This window comes from Poecilia formosa, unplaced genomic scaffold, assembly GCF_000485575.1.
Source record: "Poecilia formosa unplaced genomic scaffold, Poecilia_formosa-5.1.2 Scaffold273, whole genome shotgun sequence".
In the NCBI taxonomy this organism is placed as follows: Eukaryota; Metazoa; Chordata; class Actinopteri; order Cyprinodontiformes; family Poeciliidae; genus Poecilia; species Poecilia formosa.
In genome coordinates this window covers 163,888-185,918 of record NW_006800212.1, presented here as the reverse complement: position 1 = coordinate 185,918, position 22,031 = coordinate 163,888, and the positions used below count along the sequence as shown (strand labels likewise).

General features: G+C 37.9%; 2 protein-coding genes across 2 annotated transcripts in view; both read right to left on the bottom strand.

Annotated features, from left to right (window-relative positions):
- Window positions 1-18,209, bottom strand: part of LOC103151165 (F-actin-uncapping protein LRRC16A) — a 49,226-nt gene extending 31,017 nt beyond the window's left edge. Inside the window, exons 1-3 of the mRNA XM_007571055.2 lie at window positions 17,705-18,209; window positions 13,635-13,732; window positions 1,186-1,236 (exon numbers count right to left, since the gene is read on the bottom strand). Coding sequence (XP_007571117.1) covers window positions 1,186-1,236; window positions 13,635-13,732; window positions 17,705-17,744 — 189 coding nt within the window. The 5' untranslated portion in view covers window positions 17,745-18,209. The remainder of the gene's footprint in view (window positions 1-1,185; window positions 1,237-13,634; window positions 13,733-17,704) is intronic.
- Window positions 18,210-20,473: 2,264 nt separating this feature from the next.
- On the bottom strand, window positions 20,474-21,753 carry LOC103151202 (tumor necrosis factor receptor superfamily member 11B-like). The gene is made up of 4 exons (XM_007571125.2): window positions 21,693-21,753; window positions 21,418-21,597; window positions 21,208-21,289; window positions 20,474-21,109 (listed from the first exon to the last, which is right to left on the bottom strand). Exons 1-4 carry the CDS (start codon window positions 21,751-21,753, stop codon window positions 20,884-20,886), a joined length of 549 nt encoding a protein of 182 aa, XP_007571187.1. The 3' UTR covers window positions 20,474-20,883.
- Window positions 21,754-22,031: the final 278 nt, after the last annotated feature.

Below are 22,031 nucleotides of genomic sequence, written 5' to 3'. Positions count from 1 at the left end.
CTTATTCAGACTCGGTCGCTAAGCAGCAACACACCAAAAGTGGAAATGAAAATGCCAAAATTATGATTAAAATATCGAAAGTGTTTATCTGTGGGTTCTCGCACTCGGTGCCACTAATAAGTTTGATGACAATATTAAAATGAGATGTTTCAATCCAAACACAAAGGATGTAAACTGAACATAAACTATGTGAAAAGCACTTTACTCATTCATTTAACTTTTAAGCAAAAGTTTAGTGAATTAAGTTTGAAAACATGAATATTTTTCAACACCGAGTTTTTATTCTTCTATGCATAGCCAAACCTGGAAAATACTAAAAGGAAGTTCCAGATTTGTCCAAACCCTGGCATAAAAAAAACAAACAGAGAGGGGGGGGGGAAGAGGAGGAAGAAGACATGAATGATTATGTGAGTGAGAAACAGCCTGTGTGAATGCTGCAGAGCAGTCACAGACTGTTAAGCCCCGAAGCTTTTTACAAGAGGAGCCAAATCATCAATCGAAGAGACTCGCACAGGAAAACCCGCTGAGACGAGAATAAAAGAAGCTACAGGCAGTTTTCAGCTCTGAATTTACAGCCAGGAGCAAACTGAGTTTCCATACTGTAACACAGTAAGTCAATACTGAAGCTTTCCGCTTCCAAAATCGATGAATTCCCCCAGCCCCAAAAGAGACTTAGATAGATTGGATACATTGAAATATTTTTGAGCTTTTATAAGCCGACCAAGCAATCAGGGATCAGCGGTCATCTTGGAGAAGCAAGAAACTTCCAAGTTCAAATCTTTCTGCATGGAGTTTGGATATTCCATCTGTGCATGTGTGGGTTCTCTCAGGGTACTCCAGCTTCCTCCCACAGTCCAAAACATGGCTGCTGTGTTAAGTGGTCTTCTGGTCTACAGGTATGAGTGTGTGTGCATGTTGGTCCTCTGATGGGCTCTCGACTCATCCATGGTGTACCCCGCCTCTCGCCCAATGACCACGAGAGACACTGAAGGTACCAGGTTCCATCTCCTTCAAACATACCTCTGCATAAATTGTTTATTTAATTGAAAAAGTATCAACTAATGTTTTTTCATGACTAACATGAGAGAGTACATTTTGACCACAGTATAATTAGTGCATTCCACTGGGGAGTTTTATTTTATTTATTTTTTTAAATAAAGACGATACCCCTGCTGCCTTTCTTACCTTGGCTGGAATGCGTGCTGTCAGGAGGTAGGCTCGGTGGGTCGCAAGAGCCTAAGAGAGAACAGAGGGATTAACGAGTGCGTAGCAGGAGATGTATATAATTAGCAGCTGTAAATACAGTCTGCGAAACAAGAACAAGAAAATCACAAGGAACACAGAGGAATGTCCAGGTGACTCAGAGAGCAGCAGACACGCGACTCAAACATTTCCATAAAAAACACAAAACAAGGACGATTGGGGAGGATTTTAACTCGGTGCATCAAACCAGTAACATTAGAAGTTTCTTGAACTTTGTTAACCAAATAAAATCCCTTAAACAACACATTTTAGAGTGATGCATTGACAGATATTTGTGTACTTTTTGAAGTTTTCGCCTGCTGAACAAACAGAGAATCCGGAGCCAAGGTAAAGGAAATGAAGGACTCTACAGACACATCATGGCTTACACAATGAATATAACTGATTTTTATTCATAAATAAAGGTACAGCCATAAAAAAAAAAATAAATAAATAACATCTTAAAGAAAGAAGGCATATACCTCGACCTGTAACTATAAGCAGAGGGAGATTTTGTGATGATCAGCAAACCCAACACCCAGAAAAAGTCGGAACAGCCATCTCTGTTAAATATCTGAACATAATTTCAACAAATGTTCGAGCATGCCATGTTGAGTAAGACACATTTAGCTTCCAGTTATCAGCAAAACACCAGCCAGAAGTAGACTTGAGAGAAAGAATACATGGAAGGTGGTTTTCAAAGAAAAACAGGGAATAAAGTGTGTAAAAGAGATGAAGGGCAAAGGCGTCTGAACAAATCCAGCAAAGAGAAAAGAGGCAAAGCAAAAGCATAAAGCGACGACTGGATTCAAAAAGTCCAGAAAGTGACACATTATTCCTAAAAGATGTGAAAGAATGAAGCAGAAGTGTGTGAACTAAGGCTAAAAAAGGATGACAGTGATTTCTAGCCCTGTGCGGGTCGGCTCCACGGGCAGCGTTTGCATGTTTTGATGTGATGGAGGCAGACAGCCAGGCCTGTGTGGCCAAAGATAACCTCTTCTAAAGAGCAAGAGTCACGACTGGTCTGCTCAGCCTTTCCTCTCCGTGCACAACGTCTCATTCCTGCACTATGGACCTTACATGCTGTGTGGCTGCAAGGAGAGGGGATCTGACAGAGCAAGATGATATCTAGCACCAGACTGAAATGGAAATAAGCCTGCTTAATTATCACAAAATAAGCATGTCAGTTTGGAGAATAATTTATTTACTTTTTGTTTATTTTTCTTTTTTCTTTTAACAAGTGTAGTTATCTGGCAGGTCGTTCACATGTTTAATGATAGATTTACTCTGATACCATTTAGCCAGAAAAACAAATCTGATATTTGCACTTTTCATCTTTAGACATTTTTTTTTATGTTTTGAAACTACATTTGTATCTGAATTCAAAAACAAAAAGAAGAAAGAAATGGATGCAAAACTAATCAGTAGACCTTCATAATCTTCATCTGTCCTTTAATAAACTAAAATTATTTAAAATAAATGTTGGCTGCATTGACGTTCTGAGTAATAATGAGAAACAAAAATCTTTTTTTTTTTTTTTGCATATCTATTTGCTTTTGAACCATTCACTTCTTTATGCACGTTCTAAGCATTTATTTTGCTTTTGTTTCACAAAGCAGCACTCATGTAAATTAGAATATGATGTCGGGATATGTGAAGCTCAGCGGAAAAGCTTTTTGACAATTATTTGTTTTATTCTAATCTTGGACATTAGGTGATTGCCATACAGAAATGTCCCAGTTTTTCTCCTTTAACCCATTCACACCTAAGACACCTTGCAGCTTTTCAAATTGTTGCTACAGGTTTCCTCAGGTTTAAGCTGTGTGTTATTGAAAAGGACACTGAAAATTAAGACAAATATTGTAAAAATGCAAAGGTGTTTGAGATTGTCCCAATTTACACAAAAACGCACAAAACCCTAAACTTTATCCGATCTTTACTCAACTTAAGCTGCATTAAAGCCAATTCTGCTTTCTGATTAATTAACTTTTTTTATGCATTTATTAGATAGCAAAATAAAACCCAATTCACCAACTTCAATCAGAAGCCAACTGATTGGCATATCGACATGAACCATTTATAATTACAAGTAGACAAGTAATGTCATTTGTTGTAGGAGCTACGATCTTTGCTTGAGAACATCAACAACAATAGAAACTAACTTGTTTAAATGTTGTGGTCCCTTCAGATGAGTTTGCCCATACAACTCGTGTTTTTCTCCAGCTTGCCAACGTCCCATCATTTCCCTCAATGCATGACTGCCCCACTGCACTCTTCCAGCACAGTGTTCTCTCCATCTGCCCTTTCAAAGGGACAAAGGCATTACAGTCCGTGAAACCCCCCCCCCCTCCTTCTACCTCTCTCCATCTCTGCTCACTATCTTAAGTGGATTTAAGCCTTGAGTCTTCCTATCCATCAGTGATTTCACGGTGACCAGCTCTGCGCCCTCAGATACACTCACACAACCAGATGGCAGCAGTACTGGAGCATGTGTACTCGGCTGAGGAGAGCATCTGCCATTACTCTCTCTCACTCACTGTAATGCACACAATCTACCACACACTGGTGGCTTACGTACAAAAGCACTGCCACCGGCTGTACAGTACCATTTGTCTAGTTGGCCTGCAGCACAGAGAACACACAAACACTGACACGGAGATGAACCGACTGCTCAGCAGGAGGCTGGCATAGGCCGATTTTCATCTTGACTGGCCTGATCAATGACCAACCAATTCAACATTCAAAAGAAAAGCAAGATGCAAAGTTTTTTGGGGGGTTTTTTATGATTATTATTTTAAGATATTTAAAAATAAAGTTGGAAGAATCCAACTTTAAAAATTACAGAAGTTCACTTGAGTCATCTGAAGGTTTAGTAGGGAAAAAGCGACTGGGAGTTTTGATTCTTCCTGCGGCAGAATTATTTAGGATGTTGTCTTAGAATAAGAGCTGAAAACACACAGCCGTGACATTAATTCACAAATCCACTGCCGACAGGCTTTTTATTGCATAACTGTCGTCAAAATGTCCTTCATGTGCAGGACGGTGTATCTGACATTAATGAGTTGTGATGTCCCAGCTACAAACATAAACTGTCAACACAGCATGACAGAAGTGACTACTTCTAGTGCCAAGCAGAAAAGGAGGGAAAACCTCACAAAGACCATCCACTGAGACAAAACAGAGAAGAGGCGATGGAGATACAAAGAGGCCATAATTAAATAAAAGGGACCCAGAGGAGCAGAACAAGTGAAATTATTAAACAGATGACCCAAAATGGAGCCACTATTGAAAACAAATTAGAGTTGAGCAGATCTGTTAAACTGAAGTGTTTAAAAGAAGTTTTATATTTCTACAAACTATCGCACCGTGCATGAAAAATAACATCAAGTGGTAAAAATGTCTGTTTTTAATTTATACAGATATTTAAAGGTAAGAATTTTCATCTTGTAACATGAAGTAATTAAAGAAAAAGAAAATGCTCAGTTTTTTTGATTTGTGCATTTCACAATTCAGTGTCCCATATCTTAAATTAAATGCCATCTAGGACAGCAGCAGGAACAAACTTATAATGTCCAAACAGAAATGACAAAGTGGAAATGGAGATGAGTTTTCTCATTTAATTTTTCTTATGTCCCCTGGGTAAAATAAATGACTAACCAAAAATGACTTTCATTGCATGTAAAGGGAAGTTGAATGTAGAGGGAAGGTTGTGAGCAGCACATACATGAGGGTGGCTGACAATTAAGATATTTCTCCTTGGTCTGATTGGTTGTTTCTGACCAGGAGCTGTGCATTTCTCCACATGGGTACATTACCACAAGGGGAAGCTGGAAGAGCTTGATTTTTTTTTTCACAGATTATCTGTCGCATTTTAACAAATGTGTAAAAAGAAAAAAAAACATTATTTCTAAAAGTTACATATTGCAGCTTTCTAACATTTTTTTAAACAATGTTTTACAAATAAACTCAGTGGAGTTCAATTATCTTCACTTTGTAAGAGTTTAGTGGAAATCTTAAGGAAGCCACTTACATATAAATGACTGAGGTAAACACAATTGGATTCTTGTAGGTTGTTACTGTGAATTCAGGACTCTGAGAAAACAAAGCGGGACTTTTGCTGCTCTACAGGGCCAAGACATTCTGCAGCATCCTCTGCTATTACAGCTCATTATTCATGAGATCTACATTAACCTAATCTCACTGGCATAGTTAGAGTCAGCAATGAGTAATAGATGCATCATATCCGATATCATTAAACACAACAAGGAGGGAGCATTTTAGGTGATCCTTCGCCATTGGAAAGAACATCCAATCACATGGTTCTTTTGAAGATTTGGTTTTAAATACAGTAAGTAGCTACTAATATTACCCAATTCAAGTGAGAAAGAAGAGTAAAGGCTGCTGTAACACTAGAAGTTTGTAATTAGTATTCAAAGTGAAGTTTATAAAGTAAGATGTGAGATGAAAACATTAAATAAGCATTTATTAAAGACCCTTTAAACCTGTAAGTGTTGGACAAGCTGACATAAATCTTAATAATTGATGATTGAGTTTATGTGGATCACAGAATACAAAAAAATGTAATACGGATGAAAAAAAACATGAATTTAAGTCACAGTCATGTTTCCCGTCACATTAGACACAAGTGCAACTTTATCTTCCATAAACAATATTTACAAAAAACAACAAGTTAAAAAAGACAATTTACCAAAATTTGATGTAACCCCAAAATGCTTAAGATTGTTTTTTTATATTGCTAATTTGCTTTTTGAATCAATATTTTTTTAGGTACTTAGAATATATTCACGTCAAAACATAGAAGTAAAAAAAATGATAATAATAATAAAAAGTAGGAAAAAAATTGAATTTAAGAAAATCAAATAATTTAGAAAAAAAAATGTAACAGATTTATATGTCCTAAGAGCCACAGAGATTGTTCCTGTGTTGACATGAAACTAAACGAACTGCAGGAAAAAAAAAAATAAATAAATAAACAAACAGTTAAAAATAAACTGTGAAAATAACTTGTTTCACATTACTTATCCACAGCAAACACAAGCTGTTGACAATGCAGCTGAGCGTTCTGCGCCAAAGTCTGCAGAGTTTCACTACACCAAAATTACAGATCAAACTATACACGTAGTCATGGCACAACACGTTCAAAGTCTATATTTGAGGGGAAATATTTAATACTTCTCCATAAAAGCAAAATCTAAATGCATACTCTATAGGAGTCTCTATATTTAATAAAACGCATTACCTCCAGTAAGGATAAACACCTACAAGGCAAAACAATGAGCAAAAATGCTTAAAATGCAATTTTTCCTAGAGAAGCATTTTCAGATTCCCCAGATACTAATCAGGCAGGCAGCAGGAGACCACTTTTCCACATTATATTATCCGCTGGGCACATCCTTCTCATAAGCTGTACTGGCAGCCTCAGTAAAAAAAAAAAAAAAAAGACATCAATTTTCCTTTATCACTGCCCTGCTCATCATTATGTGTTTAGTGCTGGAGAGGGAAGCTCGGAGAAGAACAAAGGCAGCCGACATTGGTGCTTCCTGAACCGATTTGATTGGCTGGTTTCATCAGACCACAGCTGCAGAGAGCTGAGGCATGTGGTGTCTGACTGTGTAACATTTCATGCTTTATTTTAATGCCGTGTTTTGTCTCTGCTTCTGGTTTTGCTCATAGAAAAAAATTGCCAGTGTATATGTGTCGCTTTATAAATAACAGAAATAATGTACATTTTGGATGCTAAGAATACAAGGCGAGCAATTCGAAGGTGATAAAATCCCATGTGGCAGATAAAATAAAATAAAATAATTCGGCTGCATGTCTAATTAGAAAACATCCCACCTGGGACTAAACAAGCAAACAAACAGAATGGCTGCGTGAGGGATTATTTGGGTTTTCAGATTAGGATTATATTCAAGGTTCCGGCTCCAGGATACAGATATCAAATAGACACATTTGTGTTTTTACAATGAATAATGGTGGGAATGAGGCAGCTTGTTCTTTGTTGCAAGCTGTGGAAATTAACTGGAGACATTTGTGCCCGTTTAGTTTGAAGAAAAATCCTGCTCATTCATCAGTATTCCAGCTACAGACAATGGGGAGGACGTGGGTTTGGGCTCTGTGTGTGTGCAGCAACGTGATTCTGACTCTTGGCTTCTGGGTAAATAAGCAATCACTGCAGACCACAGGGATAATCAAGACAGGCAGAAAAAACTGAGGTACAGACAACAGTACAAGAGGAGAACATGCTACATATATAAAAAAAAAAAAAAAAAAGTAAAAGTGGAAGATGTCCTCATACTGGAGTACTACTGTATCACTGACACAGACACGTGTATATGACAAAAATAAGAAAATAAATAAATAAACGAGACAAAAGACAGAGCAACCAGGGCAATGTGGGGATGAGGGAGGAGTCAGTCTTGCTTGATGTTGGCAGGACCCCATGCTTTTCCTCTGAGATGGGATCAGTGAACACTAATAAGACACACAGATAAACACAAACCCCTGCTCAGCACCAGGGATCAGACAGTCACCAGATAATCCAACTGGAGGATAATAAATGCTCAAAAAGATTAGAGTTGTATTATTAAAGCTGGATTGTTAAAGATCCATTATGAATATCCGCAGTTCATAGGTGTCTATAAATGACTAAATGGGGACCATATCATTTTGGGAATATTTTAAAGTGAAAGACCGAAGATGCATCCCCATTACATTTTACATTTGAAAATGCTTACATTTTAAAATGTAAACATTGTAAAATGTAAACATTGTAAAATGTGACTTTAAAAAAACAAAACAGAAAGTAAACAGCTGGTTTAATGACTGTAGGATCATTAGGATTGCAAAAGTTACTGTAATTTGTTGCTATGTCTTGCAGAAAACAGTCCACCTTACCCAAAAGGTTTATACAGCGAGTGTCGTTTTTACATTGTCGGATGTTCTCCTGATATCCCACACTGACCATCCTGTTTAAACTGGCTTTGGGAAACACCGTGCTATGAGTGAATAAATATAATAATATAAAATTTTGAAGCATTTTTATCCAGGCAAACGGTCGTCTTTTTCCTCGTGCAGTACAGCCTACACAGAGGAAGCCTTCCTGCTACAAGCAATTAGCCTTGAATATAATGCTGATGATCCATTTGCTGTGATGGATGCTAATGTGAACCAGAGGATGAAAAATGCATCATGATTCTAATAAGCATGTCTGATTGGTTTCCATTACTATTTGGGTGTTAAGCTGTTTTTGGCACTAGTGGCAGATTATGCAGTTGTTTAGCAGAGGACCTGATCAGAAATTTAGCAGTTACGTTGATATCAATTATGGCCTTTTTTTTTTTTTTTTTTTAAGATACCCAGAATATTAGTAAAGTTCACTTAAGAACAAATGTGAATTGACAACACAAGTGAAACACGAATAGGTGTACGTTAAAAGAGTGTTTGTACATCTGTAGAAAGAAGTGAGTCTGGCTATAAGCTACACACCAAAAGCTTTGCAGTAAAACAACCGAGAAGTAGCTGCATGTATTCAAATTTCTACAACAAACTTTGAAAACAAAGATGATACGGATGATTTGACTCTCCTCTGGCCTGAGCTGGTGGTAACATTCATCTTCTATAAAAGAGAAACCTGAAATCCAACCAGTCAAGGATAATGTAACTGGGCAGCAGAATAAACTCAGACCTACTGCTTTGTGAATGTCTAACATAACATGCGGAGTCGTCATCATTTTCAATTGTGACTTCTGTGACCTACAAACCTAATTAAATTACACCAAGTGAGAACCATCTGACACTTTGCCAACCCACTGCAACCTATAAGGCTACATCGGACATCATGAAAAGGCACTATTTAAAATATTACCCTATAACAGAAGCCATCAAATAGCAAATTTGGTGCCTTTGGTTGAGAGTTGAAACTTGATTTATTAGAAATCAATAATGCAAAGTTATTAAAACAAAGTCATTCAGGTCAATGACAGGGTTAAATTCATTACCAAGACCGCGTGAGTGACAATGACCCTGACCTTTGAGATAATCAGGATCAAGGCTTGTGGATGGGATTTAGAGAAAGACAGACAAGTTATTTTATTTTATTTTTTCAGGGAAGCTTGGCTGCAGATAGTCAATTAGGAATTTATTTTTTAGACGATCTTTTCTAGAGAAGAATGTTTCATAATTTCTCCACTTCACATATAAATCTAAAGCAGTGGGTTGCAAAGTGGGGGGTAGATTACCAGTATCAAAGTATGCTAATGCTTCAAAAGATTACAGTCTCAGTACCACTAAGACTTTCTGTCCTGCTTTTCTATTTAATAAATGCATTCATTTAGAACTGCATCTTTAATCCGTTGTAATAGGGAAATGAAATATTTGTTCCAATTATCAAATATGTTAGTCCATTTTCTTTGGAGGGACTATGTCTCTCGGCTGGCCTGGGAACGCCTTGGGGTTCCCCCGGAGGAGCTGGAAGAAGTGGCTGGGGAGAGGGAAGTCTGGGCCTCCCTTCTGAAGCTGCTGCCCCCGCGACCCGATCCCGGATAAGCGGAAGAAGATGGATGGATGGATGGATGGATTTTCTTTGTTATTATGCAATTTAACTCATTTATAATCGTTGTGATGTTAATGTCCTTTGTTAAAGGACATTTGGTTATCTCCATGAGAAAGGAACAACAAAATGACCTTTCCAAAGCTTTGCTGCATCCTGTCTGCAGACCCCTGAGAAACTCCTAAAACTACCGTTTGATCACGACCTCTGATCTCCAAACCGTCTGTAAATAAAATGCTCTTTCATCATGTCTCGTTACCCCGACACTAACAGGTTACAGCCCGGCGACGGGTTTGTTTTCTCTCCAAGCGACTTCCTCCAAAATTGCCCCTTCAAACTCAGCTTCTCTGCAACAACAAACAGGGGTTTATTTGTCCAGTTCAGTCAAGCAGAGCACTGATACGAACCCCCGGCTCTGCGTCAGGATGAAATACCACAGCCGCTCCACTGGCATTCCTCACTTCCAAGTCCCACTCCCACTCCACTACATTTTTTTGTCCGAGAGTGTGCGTGCACTACTGTGGCCTCTGTGTCCCGCTCCCACGTGATGGAGCTGTGATGCCCATTTTAACTTAAGCTGAAACCAAAAGCTAAGACGGACAACATTAGAGGATGAAGGAAAAACTGCCACAATACCAAGGACTTTAGGCATCAAAGTGTATTGTTTGAAAATAAAAACAAAGAATAAATTATTACTGACCTACCAATATCAGTTAAAAATATAAAAAAAAATACGCCCCTTTAAAATGTGGGACATTCATTGTTTAATTGAGGTGTGCGTGAGCATGAGCTGGATAACCAGCATCAAGGTCTTAGAGCTGAATATACTTTTCATCACTGCATTCCTGTTGGCTATGAATTATTTTAATGAGGTCTAGAGAACTTGCTGTATTGACCAGAGGTTTTTTTTTTTTTTTTTCCAACTATGTAAAGCACACAAGTGCTATTTGCTGCATACTTGCAGTCAGCTGGTTGTTGGAATGTTCCTACAATTTTCCTTTGCTCACAAGAAACATAAAACCAGCAGTTAGGAAGGACTTCCTGCAACCACAGATCCAGACAGTCATGGTGTGGAAAGAAACCTGTCTCTGCTGTTGAGTTACTTTCAATTTTAAAAATACTGCTGGGAAACTATGAACATTGGTGTTAAGTAGATGACTGGTGCTAAGGTCACATTTGTGATAGAAAACAATCTTAGAAAAATAATAATCACCGTGTTATATTATTAATAATTTCTTGTTTTGCTTTGTTTTGTTTTTTCAGTAGTATTGAAGCAAAGTCATTTTTAATCAAGCCATGAATGTCATAAAGAGTCAATAGTTACATAGAATATAGACTGACGCTTTACCTTCTCAGTTCAGTTCCTCTGTAATTTCTAAGTTTGTGTAAATTATAGGCATAGTCAGAGGATCACCACCAGTCAGTAGTTTTAAAGCAACACTTCTTTGAAACAGCACATGACAATTTGATGGTAAGAAAGGCTATAAATATGTTGAACTTAATGGCTTGTATACCTTAATAAAAAAAGACCCCAACATTTCTGTTATAATGCAGCCATACTAAGAAACGGTGGTTTCTAAAGTACAATATTGGCAGATAATAAGGTGATGTCAATTCCTTCCTGTGGGTGTTCACCACTTACTACTCTGTTGTTTCAGCACCACTCAAAATTACAACAGATCTGTTCAGCTACTGGATTTATGGGGGAAAAAAAATGGAGTACTGGTGTCTTTTGCAGGAAATGAGTACAGAGAGAAAGGGGATAGATATGCAAGCAAAGCTCCCAAAGTCATGTTGCCACTACACCAACCACCAGAAGCTGAAACACGAAGTGAGCCATTAACAAGCAGCTAAAAATATATTTAATATATTTAGTCAGAGTTTAATTAAATTTATATGATGCACCAGAAGCACGCTACAATCCAAGAAAAGTTGTTTTGCCAAAATAACGCAATTATTTTTTTTTAAATTTATAGTTTATTTAGTATCTTACAGTATACTACACTGTAAATTAAATTCAGTATTTTGTATGTAAGAGATTGTTGAAGGGCAATAAAGCATAATAACTTAATTATTTTTATTTTTGATAAGCTATTTGAATACTTTTTTTTTTTTTTTTCCCCGATTTACTTCAGAAGAAGTTTCAACATAAAGCCATCATGGAAAATGTCATATTTTAAAGCTGTTCTTCTAGTTCATGCATTGTTTGTCCAAACTACATGAGCAATTATTTAAACAAGTGATTTCAAAAGAGACCAATATTAACCATAATTCATTTTCCATAATTGGGCAGCTCCACCTTGCATCACAAAATGCATATGTAGGACCAGGTTTAAGCTCCACGCTGCCTGTTATCTGAAGGCCTTCTGAGGAAACTTGTTCAGTTCTGGTGTTTCTCACCTCAGTCTTTTTCCCCCACATCATTTAGCAAAGAGGGTGTGAGAAAATAAGGCTAATTACTTTCACCTCTCTCTCTGTTCTTGGTCCCTACAGACGTCTTCCAAAGAGTGATAATTTAGGTTTCCTAAAACATTCAATAATGTTTGGAATAGCATGACGATGGTAAAGATATGTCTGAAGCAGACCCTGGCTGTGTGGGTTTAATCTCTATGAGGCTCCAAAGTTTTCCTTCTTTTTCCAAACAGTTTATTCCACATAGTGCAATGAAACTAAAATCTCCCTTCACCACCGAGACTTGCACACCTAAAAGGCTTCCATCGTGTCGACAGACACAAGCACATTACAGTAAATCTCAACAGCAACAAAAAGCTTTCCGACTCAGTGGTCAACTTTATAGACGCTGTCGAAACACAAATTTACGAAAGGAGCTGCTGACTCCTAAGCGTCATCATCTTATTATCCCTGCGCCTCTCAGATGGAGCCACTATGCATTTTTAATCACCAGCCATGTATCAATTATTCAGCAGTTGGTGAATTTATGTCTCTTTACCAAAAAGGTAGTAATTGAGGCAGCCGTTTGATGAATTTATGTCAGACATCCCACCAAGAGAAACAAAATAAAAGTATCATTTACATATTCCTTGGTGTAAATGCAACACACTATTGCCAACCACATTTTCACAATTACACACAAAATCATCACTTAATTGGTAGCTAAGTGTTTGAAATGTGGCATGAAGTTGTTGAACTTATTTAATGATTCCCCTTTTTCATCTTGTAGATCATGACATGAATAATCTTCCCATTTTCTGTTCTCCTTCTAAATCAGAGTTCCTAAACCAGGTGTAAATAATACATACGCCTACACACACACACACACGCATTCATACATAATGTATACGTAAAGACATACCTATAAATACACACACAAACCTACACACGCATGCTCAACCAAACCACAGTGCTTTATTACCAGTCCAAATCCATCACCCCTGTACTTTTTAACAAGAACCATTTTGAGGCTTTTCTTAAACAACCTCCCTGTTGGAAACATAGACACCATGTACCTTTTACAAATCAACACATTTTCTACAACATTTCAACGTCAGTCTGTGGTAATTTCAGCCTGCAAGAAAGCAAGAGGCAGCCATGCTTTCAGAAGATAACAGGAAGGCTCAGCTGAGTAAAGGCTCAACTATTTTTTTTTGTATTCTTTTGTCATTTTTACGTTTCAACATTGTCTTATACATTATACAAGGTACTTTGAAATGTTTGCTGCCAATTTGGGAGATAAGAATCTTGGCAGTGCTAGAAAAGAGGAAGTTTGTGTTGTCAAAACAAAACTGTGCATTTTATGTAAAGCATTATGACATTTTACAGCATTAATGAAGGACTTTAACAGCAGTAAAATTTGACTCACCAAAACTCTGTTCTCCGTCTTGTCTCCTTTGATTTCCAGTTTGACTCTTTTCCTCAGTGACAACTTCACCTTCCTCCCCACTGCATCCCTCACACTCTCTACATAAGGGACAAGAAAATGAGAAGAGAGTGAAACTTAAGAGGAATATCTGTCGAGTCGAGTAAATATCTGTGTTGGGAATACTATTTCCCAACACAGCTCAAGATCCTATTGCCTTTGGGGGGGATAATTTCCAGAAAAACTAGATGTTCAATGAAAAAATTGATGAAATCCAATGTTAATTGACTTCAGGAGAAAGGGTTTTTATTAGTTCTCATTTAATTTCCCAATCATGTGTGGGAATATTTAATTCTGGGAGTTGTCAGTGAATGAGATGTGAAAAGTCACATCAATACAAACATTTTTTTTTCTTAAAAACTAATATATTTTAGAAATATCATTACATTTCTACCAACAGAATTCTGATATGTTGCACCACTAATTTACAACCATTCTCATTTGTATGATGAATGCTTAGCTAGCATTGCAACTGTTCTAAGCCGTGTTTAAATGGCGTTGGTAAGCCGATTCAGGCCAGGTGTAAAACAAAATGACTTGTACTATTTGCTTTTCATTTTTGAAGTTTGTAAAAAAAAGACAGTCTTCAAATGCTATTCTGGTTTTTCTCAAACATTCTTGATGCAAATGAGTCCAAGTGTAAAAAAAAAAAAAGCCTCAAATTCTCAGTCTGCTGATTCATCCCAGAGAGAAAATCTGGAACATGGAGACCAAAAGATTGAGAAGGATTGAAGAAGTAAATAAAAAAGAAGTCTTTTTACAATATGGAATGACATGGAAAGTCAAAGAAATTCAAAACACCATTCCCAGGTATGCCTGTTCAAGAGAGTTCATCCTGAAGGCTGATTTATAGAGGTTTACGAATCCTAAAAGTCATAGGATTACAAGACCTACATCACGTTCTTCCTAGATAAAAAAAAAATATATGCCTTTGGCAGTCAGACAGACAATGCATAATTGTAATTTTCAAAACAAGTGTGCAGGGAGGAAATTTTTGCTTTCCATACACACGTATAAAAATTGAGTATGGTCACGAGAAAACAGACCAGAAGTAGTAAATGGCCTGAACTTGTGGTTCACTGACTGTGTACGTGACTGTCAGTGAAGAGGAACACTCTACTATTAAGGATAAGGTTAGCTTTAGTGAAATATTTGCTAAGGGGCATTGAGTGTGATGGAGATAAAGAATGAGAAATGTCATGGCATGAACAACATTGCCATCGCAAATTTGGTCACTTTGAAATTTCTTTAAAAGGAATTTAAACATGGATTTGTTAGCCCTCATACGCCGGGAACCCCCTATGTGACTCACACCTATTTTTTATTTTTTTATAAAGAAATTAGATGCAAACAAAAGGTCACATGAGACATGGTTTTCTGTTCCAATTCATTGTTCACACCCAGTAGGACCGTCATCAGCCAGACAACTAGTTTAAAAGGTATAACTGGGTCAACCACCTCTTCACACTATGCATTCACTTCACACACGCATGACAGCTGACTTCCAGCAGTATGTGCACGCGTCTGACACGGGCAGTGTTTCTGGGAGCGTACATCTGTATTGGCATGCACACATCCCCGCCTCCAGGCTTCCACCCACCGTCATCAGATCAAAGCAACGCTAATAATTAGGTAGAAGGCGAGAATGGTTCGTCTGCCAGCCTGAAGCTTTCAAAAATAAACATCACCAAATGTGCATCCTAATCCTCAGCAGAATTGCCACTGCACAAGCACAAAGTAAAACACATGGAGGTGAGTTTTTATTTTTATTTTTTATGTTTTATCCAAATATTAGGCCTTTCTGAGTTCACGAGTCTGGCCATCTTGGGATCACATGCAGAAGGTATCTAGTGGTTTGTCAAACGTGGTTGTTCTGTCAATTAATGAAAGGATTTCACAAGAACTATATATTTATATAGAGACAGGTTGGATTGAAAAACAAGAAATCCGTGTTCTGACATAAACTTTGCTTGATCGTCACTATTCTTCACATCCATCTTACAGAAACTTGTCTCCATAATAAGTGCATATATACCCTTCGAAGCAGGCCATGCGAGTGAACCCACACACTGAGATCAAATTGATTCTTCACTGCTGAGATGATACAACAGTGTCCCGATTATCTCTGCTAGCTACAGTGTGATCCTACAAATTGCGTAAAATTTGCTTTGTACATCTAATCAGCTCTGCCGATCTCTTCTCTACTAAAAATTGAGTCCCAGAGAAATTAAAATATGTTTATTCTGAAAGCTTTAAGATAAAAGTTAGTAGGCGTAAGAACTAGTTATGAAAGACGTGCAAGAGGATATAGAAAGTTCTGGTGTAACTAAGCTGAAATCATCAATTTAATTCAGTCAACGACATCGTGAAGACTTTTCTTCTTTGGGATGCATACCAAGAGGGATAATGCATGATTCTAAATCACAGGCAGCATGGCAGTAAACAATGACTGGTCTACTGCTCCAGACAACACCTCATGACTTGAGAGTCATGACTTGCTAGATTTCCTACGGAACAAGTAAAGAATGGAGTAAATAAATCAACAAGAGTTTCAAGAAATTCCAATGATAAAAGTCGAAGTTGCAAATATTAGGTGCAAAGAAGTTGATTACTTCAAATGTTTGACGAATTTGATCCAGTCACTCACCTGCCTTTTTATTACGTACACCTGTGTTCTATTGCCAATCACACGGCAGACACTGGATGAACGGCACCCTTCTGTAGTCAAAACATCCAGCAGAAGTATAGCTTCCCTTTGTGTCAGAAATTTAAAGTTCCTCTGCTTTGTTTTTCCCTCAACTCCATGCAATTGTGATATTATTGCAAATAAGCTGATTTTCTTCACTTTTCTCTTTCCTTCATCTCGTTGTGATTTCTTTGTAGCTTTAATATTTCAATTTCTAACGTCTATGAGAGGTTTGATCATCAGGGGCAACGATGGCCTATTAAACATGTTTTCTTATTTGCATGCAGATTTTTGCTGCCCATTACTTACATTACAATTGTGCCACCGCACTCTGAAACTATGATGACGATTGTCATTTTAATATAATGTCCGGTTGTAGTTTCTGTCTTAGTCAAGAGGGAAACCTGAGGAGAAGACGACATCCTTAGATTCTCAATGCTCAGATTTAAAGATCATTCTGAATTCTTCTTTTATCCTTGGTCTTTCTTTCTGCAGGGTTTTTTTTTTAATTATTATTATCATGGCAGTTGTTGCGTAACTTTGGCTCAGCTATCAGTTTGGGGGAGTTAAACCAACAGAACATATAGCAGTGAGAAAGAAAGAAATCTTAATGATATTCTACACCGCCTAAGGGTTTTCACGACTATGAAATAGGCCAAAAGCATCTCGGGCTTGTAAGAAATGAACTCTGAGAAACAGCTCAATATTACACCGAGGTGTCAAACACTGAATTTACTCTCCCAAACAAAGAAACCTTGATCTACAGCCAAAGAGCTACAGGACACAGAGATTATAATAAAGACACATAAGTGAAGCACAAGAAAGCAGAAATAATGAGGCTGCTATGAATGGTAAAACTCCAGGACAGAGATGGGAGATTGGCCCAGACTTTCTATATAAGGAAAATGATCCTGTGAGTAATGTGCACAGCCCAGACAGACAGACAGACAGACCACTCACATCTTAACTATTTGGCTTTTCCTCCTAACATAGTCCACATTGTGAGCGTTCTGTGGCAAAGCTCCATGGATAAACAGCTTGAAGGTTCAGTCCAGCTGGACCACCTTCACATGATAAACTCTGCATAAATTGCATATATTTAGAAGGACAATGGTTTGCAAACCCTACAATAACAAGAAGGAAACAGTTGTCAGTGGAGGAAAAATGTTGCACATTCAAGAAGATAATAGCGCAACTTTAAAGAACATAATGAATGGCCACTCACTCTAAACACACATGGAGCGAATGATCAGAGTGGGATAAAGCAGCAGGATCAGTAATTGTTTGCAGGAGAGACTCGTGGTTACAAATCACTGCCTGTTCTTACCCAGAAGCTCTTTAGGAACATCAGACGATTCTTCACTCATTTTTTCTGGAGAGAGATATTCCCAAACAGCGCCGAGAACTGAGTCAACACATGGAGAAGCCCTTAATTTGGAGGGGAATAATGAGGAGAGGGGAAGAGAAGTGTCAGGTGGTGGTAGTGCGGTTCTCCCAGTTACATGCTCCTCTCCTCCGCTCCTGTCCGGACAATGTATCCGCGTTTTGGTGGACGCATCTCCTCTTGGTGAGTAAAATTCCCCTCCGTTCCGAGGTCTTATAATATGAACAAAGGCGGAAAAAAACAAAAACAAAATGAGGTATTGTTTAAATCAAATCAAAGCCCGGAGCTTCGGGTGCATGAAAGGACCACTGTTCTGAAACATCTTTTCCTCCGTGGCCCTATCGGAAAGCCGTCGGTATTACAGTGCAAACCAGTAGTATTGAACGGAGCCCCTCCCCGCTCGGTGATGCCACAGCCGGGAGCCGATGCGATGCTGGGGCGTCATGGCGTGGCAGAAGGGGGCGTCGAAGATGGTGGTGACAGACTGTTATTAATGAGACGTCTACATAGGTGGATTCTGTGAAACAGTGACTCCTAGCGGTTATGTAAGCTTACTGACCCCAAGACCTAGGAATAGAAATTGACAGTAAATCCTTAAAATATTATTTAGGAAATTATTGTATATTCCAAAAGTAAAGAAACATAGGGTCCTCTACTACGGTTAATCACAGCCATTGTAGAATAAAAAGGAGGAAATTTACTCTGAAAAAACCCCCTAAAATTTTGAGATTATCTTAGAAATTTTCTAAAAAAAAAAAAAAAGAAAAAAAAGAAAGAGAAAAAGAAATTTCTGAGTTTACAAAGTCAAAAATGTCCTAGAAAAAACTCAGTTGTCCATGTGTTGAGGAAACAGATCAGTCCCAAATCCTCACACTATGACCATGTTTTGACTTTATGATGCCCTGTTGCTCGTTGGTTGAGTTAGTTTTAGGTCAGATATAACACAACACACACCTTCCAAAAACAAAAACAAAAATACAAGTTTTATCTCGCATGTCACAATTAGGCTGACAAAACTATTTAGATCAACACCTATTTTCCCTGGATTGATGACGAAGTTGTATAGTCTTATTGGCGTGAATGACATTTGGGATAATATTTTATCATCTGCATTACTCTAGTTTAGGTAAATCCTTTTGAGTAGGGTTCATTATGTGGAGAAAACGTAGACTTTCACAAACACTGCATGGCTTTCTGTTTTTTGGACGCATCTAAGAGTAGGAAACTGGACTGGAGCAGAAATCATGTCTACCAAAATCCCGCTGAAAAAGTTTTAAAATTATGATACCTTCATTTAAATTGTTGATTTTCCTGGATCAAACCAAACCTGGCATTCAACTTTCACAATGATTGGTGAATGATGAACATACCAAATTCTCGAAGCATATACTTCCGGTACCTCTAGAGAAGTGAAACATCGCCACCTTGTGTCCACATATTACAATTACATAAGAGCTGACTTGGTGAAAACAAAGTTAACTTCATGTTGGTGCTTTACGTGAGCTGTTTAACGTTTCAGACATTTCTTTCACTACATTTCCCAACAACTATTATACAAATTATAGTTCAGTATTTTTTTTATTCTGCCACTGGATATATGGACACCAGCAGTCCTGTAAGGTTAAGCAGGGATGAATGGATGTCTTATTCCTCTTTATGGATATAAATGGGGAAATCATGTCAACTTCAACAAGTAAAGGTATTTAACTCCTGCATATCTTATTTTTATTACATAAAAGTGAACATTTTGGAACTACTCATGACTTGTTTTATTGTCAATATATCACGTCATGGAAATATCTGCACCAAGTTGGAACTAAGCTTGAGTTGATCTTTTTTTTTTTTTCTTAATCTGTGAAAAAGAAATGGGCTGCATTGTGTTGCAGCTAAATGCTCAGTTCCCCTGCGGCAACAAGGTTCTGACTTTTAAATTCAGGCCAGGGCCTTTATGTATGGAGTATGCACATTCTTCCTGTGTCTGTTTTTTCTCTGAGTACTCCTGTGTCCTCCTACATTTCATATTTTAGATTAATTTAAGTTTCTCTTAGCTTCATGGCTGTTTCTGCTAACAGACAAACAGCGTGCATCCCTATAATGACCACTGGAGACAGAAAACACCCTGCATGGATAATCAGGTAGGACATTTGAATGAAAATAAGAAATGTGTTTAGAATAATTTCATAATTTCATTCCACTGACACAACATTGATAAATGTTATCTGAATAAAAACTGATATCTTTACAGGGAAATGGTGAGCTTCCTGTGATTTGATCAAACCTGTCATGTAGCTTCTATCCTGACTGATGCTCATTGTTGAAAAATGCAAATAACTCCATAGATAGTAAAAAGTCATTACAAATCTAATTCGGGTTCAAAACAGAAACACTGTTAGATTGTGAATTGAAATATGAATAGATACAGTTTCATTCATTCCTAAAGCCCTAATGTACATAACTATCTGACTCATTATGTTTTCACTTCTGTTGCTGAGTTTTGATGGTGGAAGTTCTGCGATCAGATAGTCAAATAAGGAACTCATCTGAATAGGTGGGTGTTTTCCTGTTATCCATTGAGTCAAACTCCCAAAAGGTCAAATTTCTTCTTGTGTAAAGGAAAGTTAATATTTTGAGATGTGCATAAACTTGATTAGGAAGTCTTGTTGAAAGTTATGTTTCATTAAACATTATTAAGAACATAAGGACTTTCCTGAGTTACTTAAAACAACTTCAACTTTATTTTTGTTGCCGTACGAGAACAGTTTATAAATTCAGTTTGACTTCATGTAATTTACAAAACATTTTACATTCCTTTCACAACATTCTAAAGCTTATTTTTGACACAAATATAGTTCAGTACTTCACCGGGATATTCAAAAAACGTCATTACGCTACTATGAATGGCAACCTGGCCCATCATACAGGAAACAAAAACAAAGAATGAACAGTTTTTTTTCCAGCCTATAGAGACATGAAGAACATTTAGTAATACTGATAACCTCTGTTGCTCCCAATAATGCTGCACATGATTGCAAAATTAAGAGTTCTGTAAAAAAAAATATGTTCAGTAAACACACACTACGAGAAAAGATGTTTAAGTTCAGCACAGGCTCCCCACATGGGTTTTATAAACTGCAGGTAGGATTCCGCTGCTTAATTTCATCAAAGATGCTTTCTAGTTTAGTTCCTATGGAGCTAAACTGGGAATTCCTCATGGTTTTAGCCAGCTGTTTGAGCTGCTCTGAAGTAGCCTGGGCCAGCCACACTCTGATCACATCTACAAGAGGGCCTCTCTGCTTTGGTAGAGCTGAGTCTCCGGTGAAATCATCCTCTTGATCCTTCTGAATGATCCTGTTGTAGGGGGGGAAAAAAGGTGATTTAAGCTTTAAAGAAAAGAGCAAATAATAGATGAAAAATGTCATAGCAGAAAAGTTTAAGTGTGATCTTACTTGTGAATAAGTCTTTTTAAATCTCTTCTTGGTATCCTGCTCCCAGTGAGTGATGCAGACAGGACTGCTCTGAGGTCATCACCTGTGGATGAGAATACCAGATGTTTCGATTAAAGTCTAAATGTCTCGCCTTACCAAAACTTACTAACCCACTCTGTGAATTTCATTAGAGTTTTGAGTCATATGACATTCCAGACTCAAGGTCCTTACCTCCGTTTGCGAGACTTTCACAGGTGCCACAAACTGTGTCGTGGAACGCTGAGCCTTGGAGGAGCATGACGTTTTCCCCTGAGCAGACCTGATGTTTTACACACTGATCCGAGGCAGAAGATGAGCTGGAAAAATTCCCTTTGGGACATTTTTCACACACGGTGTCGTTTTTTGGTGTACCTACGACAGAAAAAAAAAGTGTCATTACATTGAATTGGGAAATAATCTAATTGTTCATATTAACACCTGACTATGTGTAATAAAGCTGGCGTTACCTATAGCCTGAACTCCATGTCCAGGGCCACATTCTGTGTGTCTGACACAGAAGTCCTCCATCATNTATAAAGAAATTAGATGCAAACAAAAGGACACATGAGACATGCTTTTCTGTTCCAATTCATTGTTCACACCCAGTAGGACCGTCATCAGCCAGACAACTAGTTTAAAAGGTATAACTGGGTCAACCACCTCTTCACACTATGCATTCACTTCACACACGCATGACAGCTGACTTCCAGCAGTATCTGCACGCGTCTGACACGGGCAGTGTTTCTGGGAGCGTACATCTGTATTGGCATGCACACATCCCCGCCTCCAGGCTTCCACCCACCGTC

What these genes read in the sequence shown, in the direction of transcription:
- LOC103151202 (XM_007571125.2), bottom strand. Translation starts at nt 21,753, where the DNA reads ATGGAGGACTTCTGTGTCAGACACACAGAATGTGGCCCTGGACATGGA. An exon ending in ACATGGAGTTCAGGCTATAG is followed by an intron (nt 21,598 to 21,692) that starts GTAACGCCAGCT and finishes TTTCTGTCGTAG; the next exon opens with GTACACCAAAAAACGACACC. An exon ending in TTAAAAAGACTTATTCACAA is followed by an intron (nt 21,110 to 21,207) that starts GTAAGATCACAC and finishes CCCCTACAACAG; the next exon opens with GATCATTCAGAAGGATCAAG.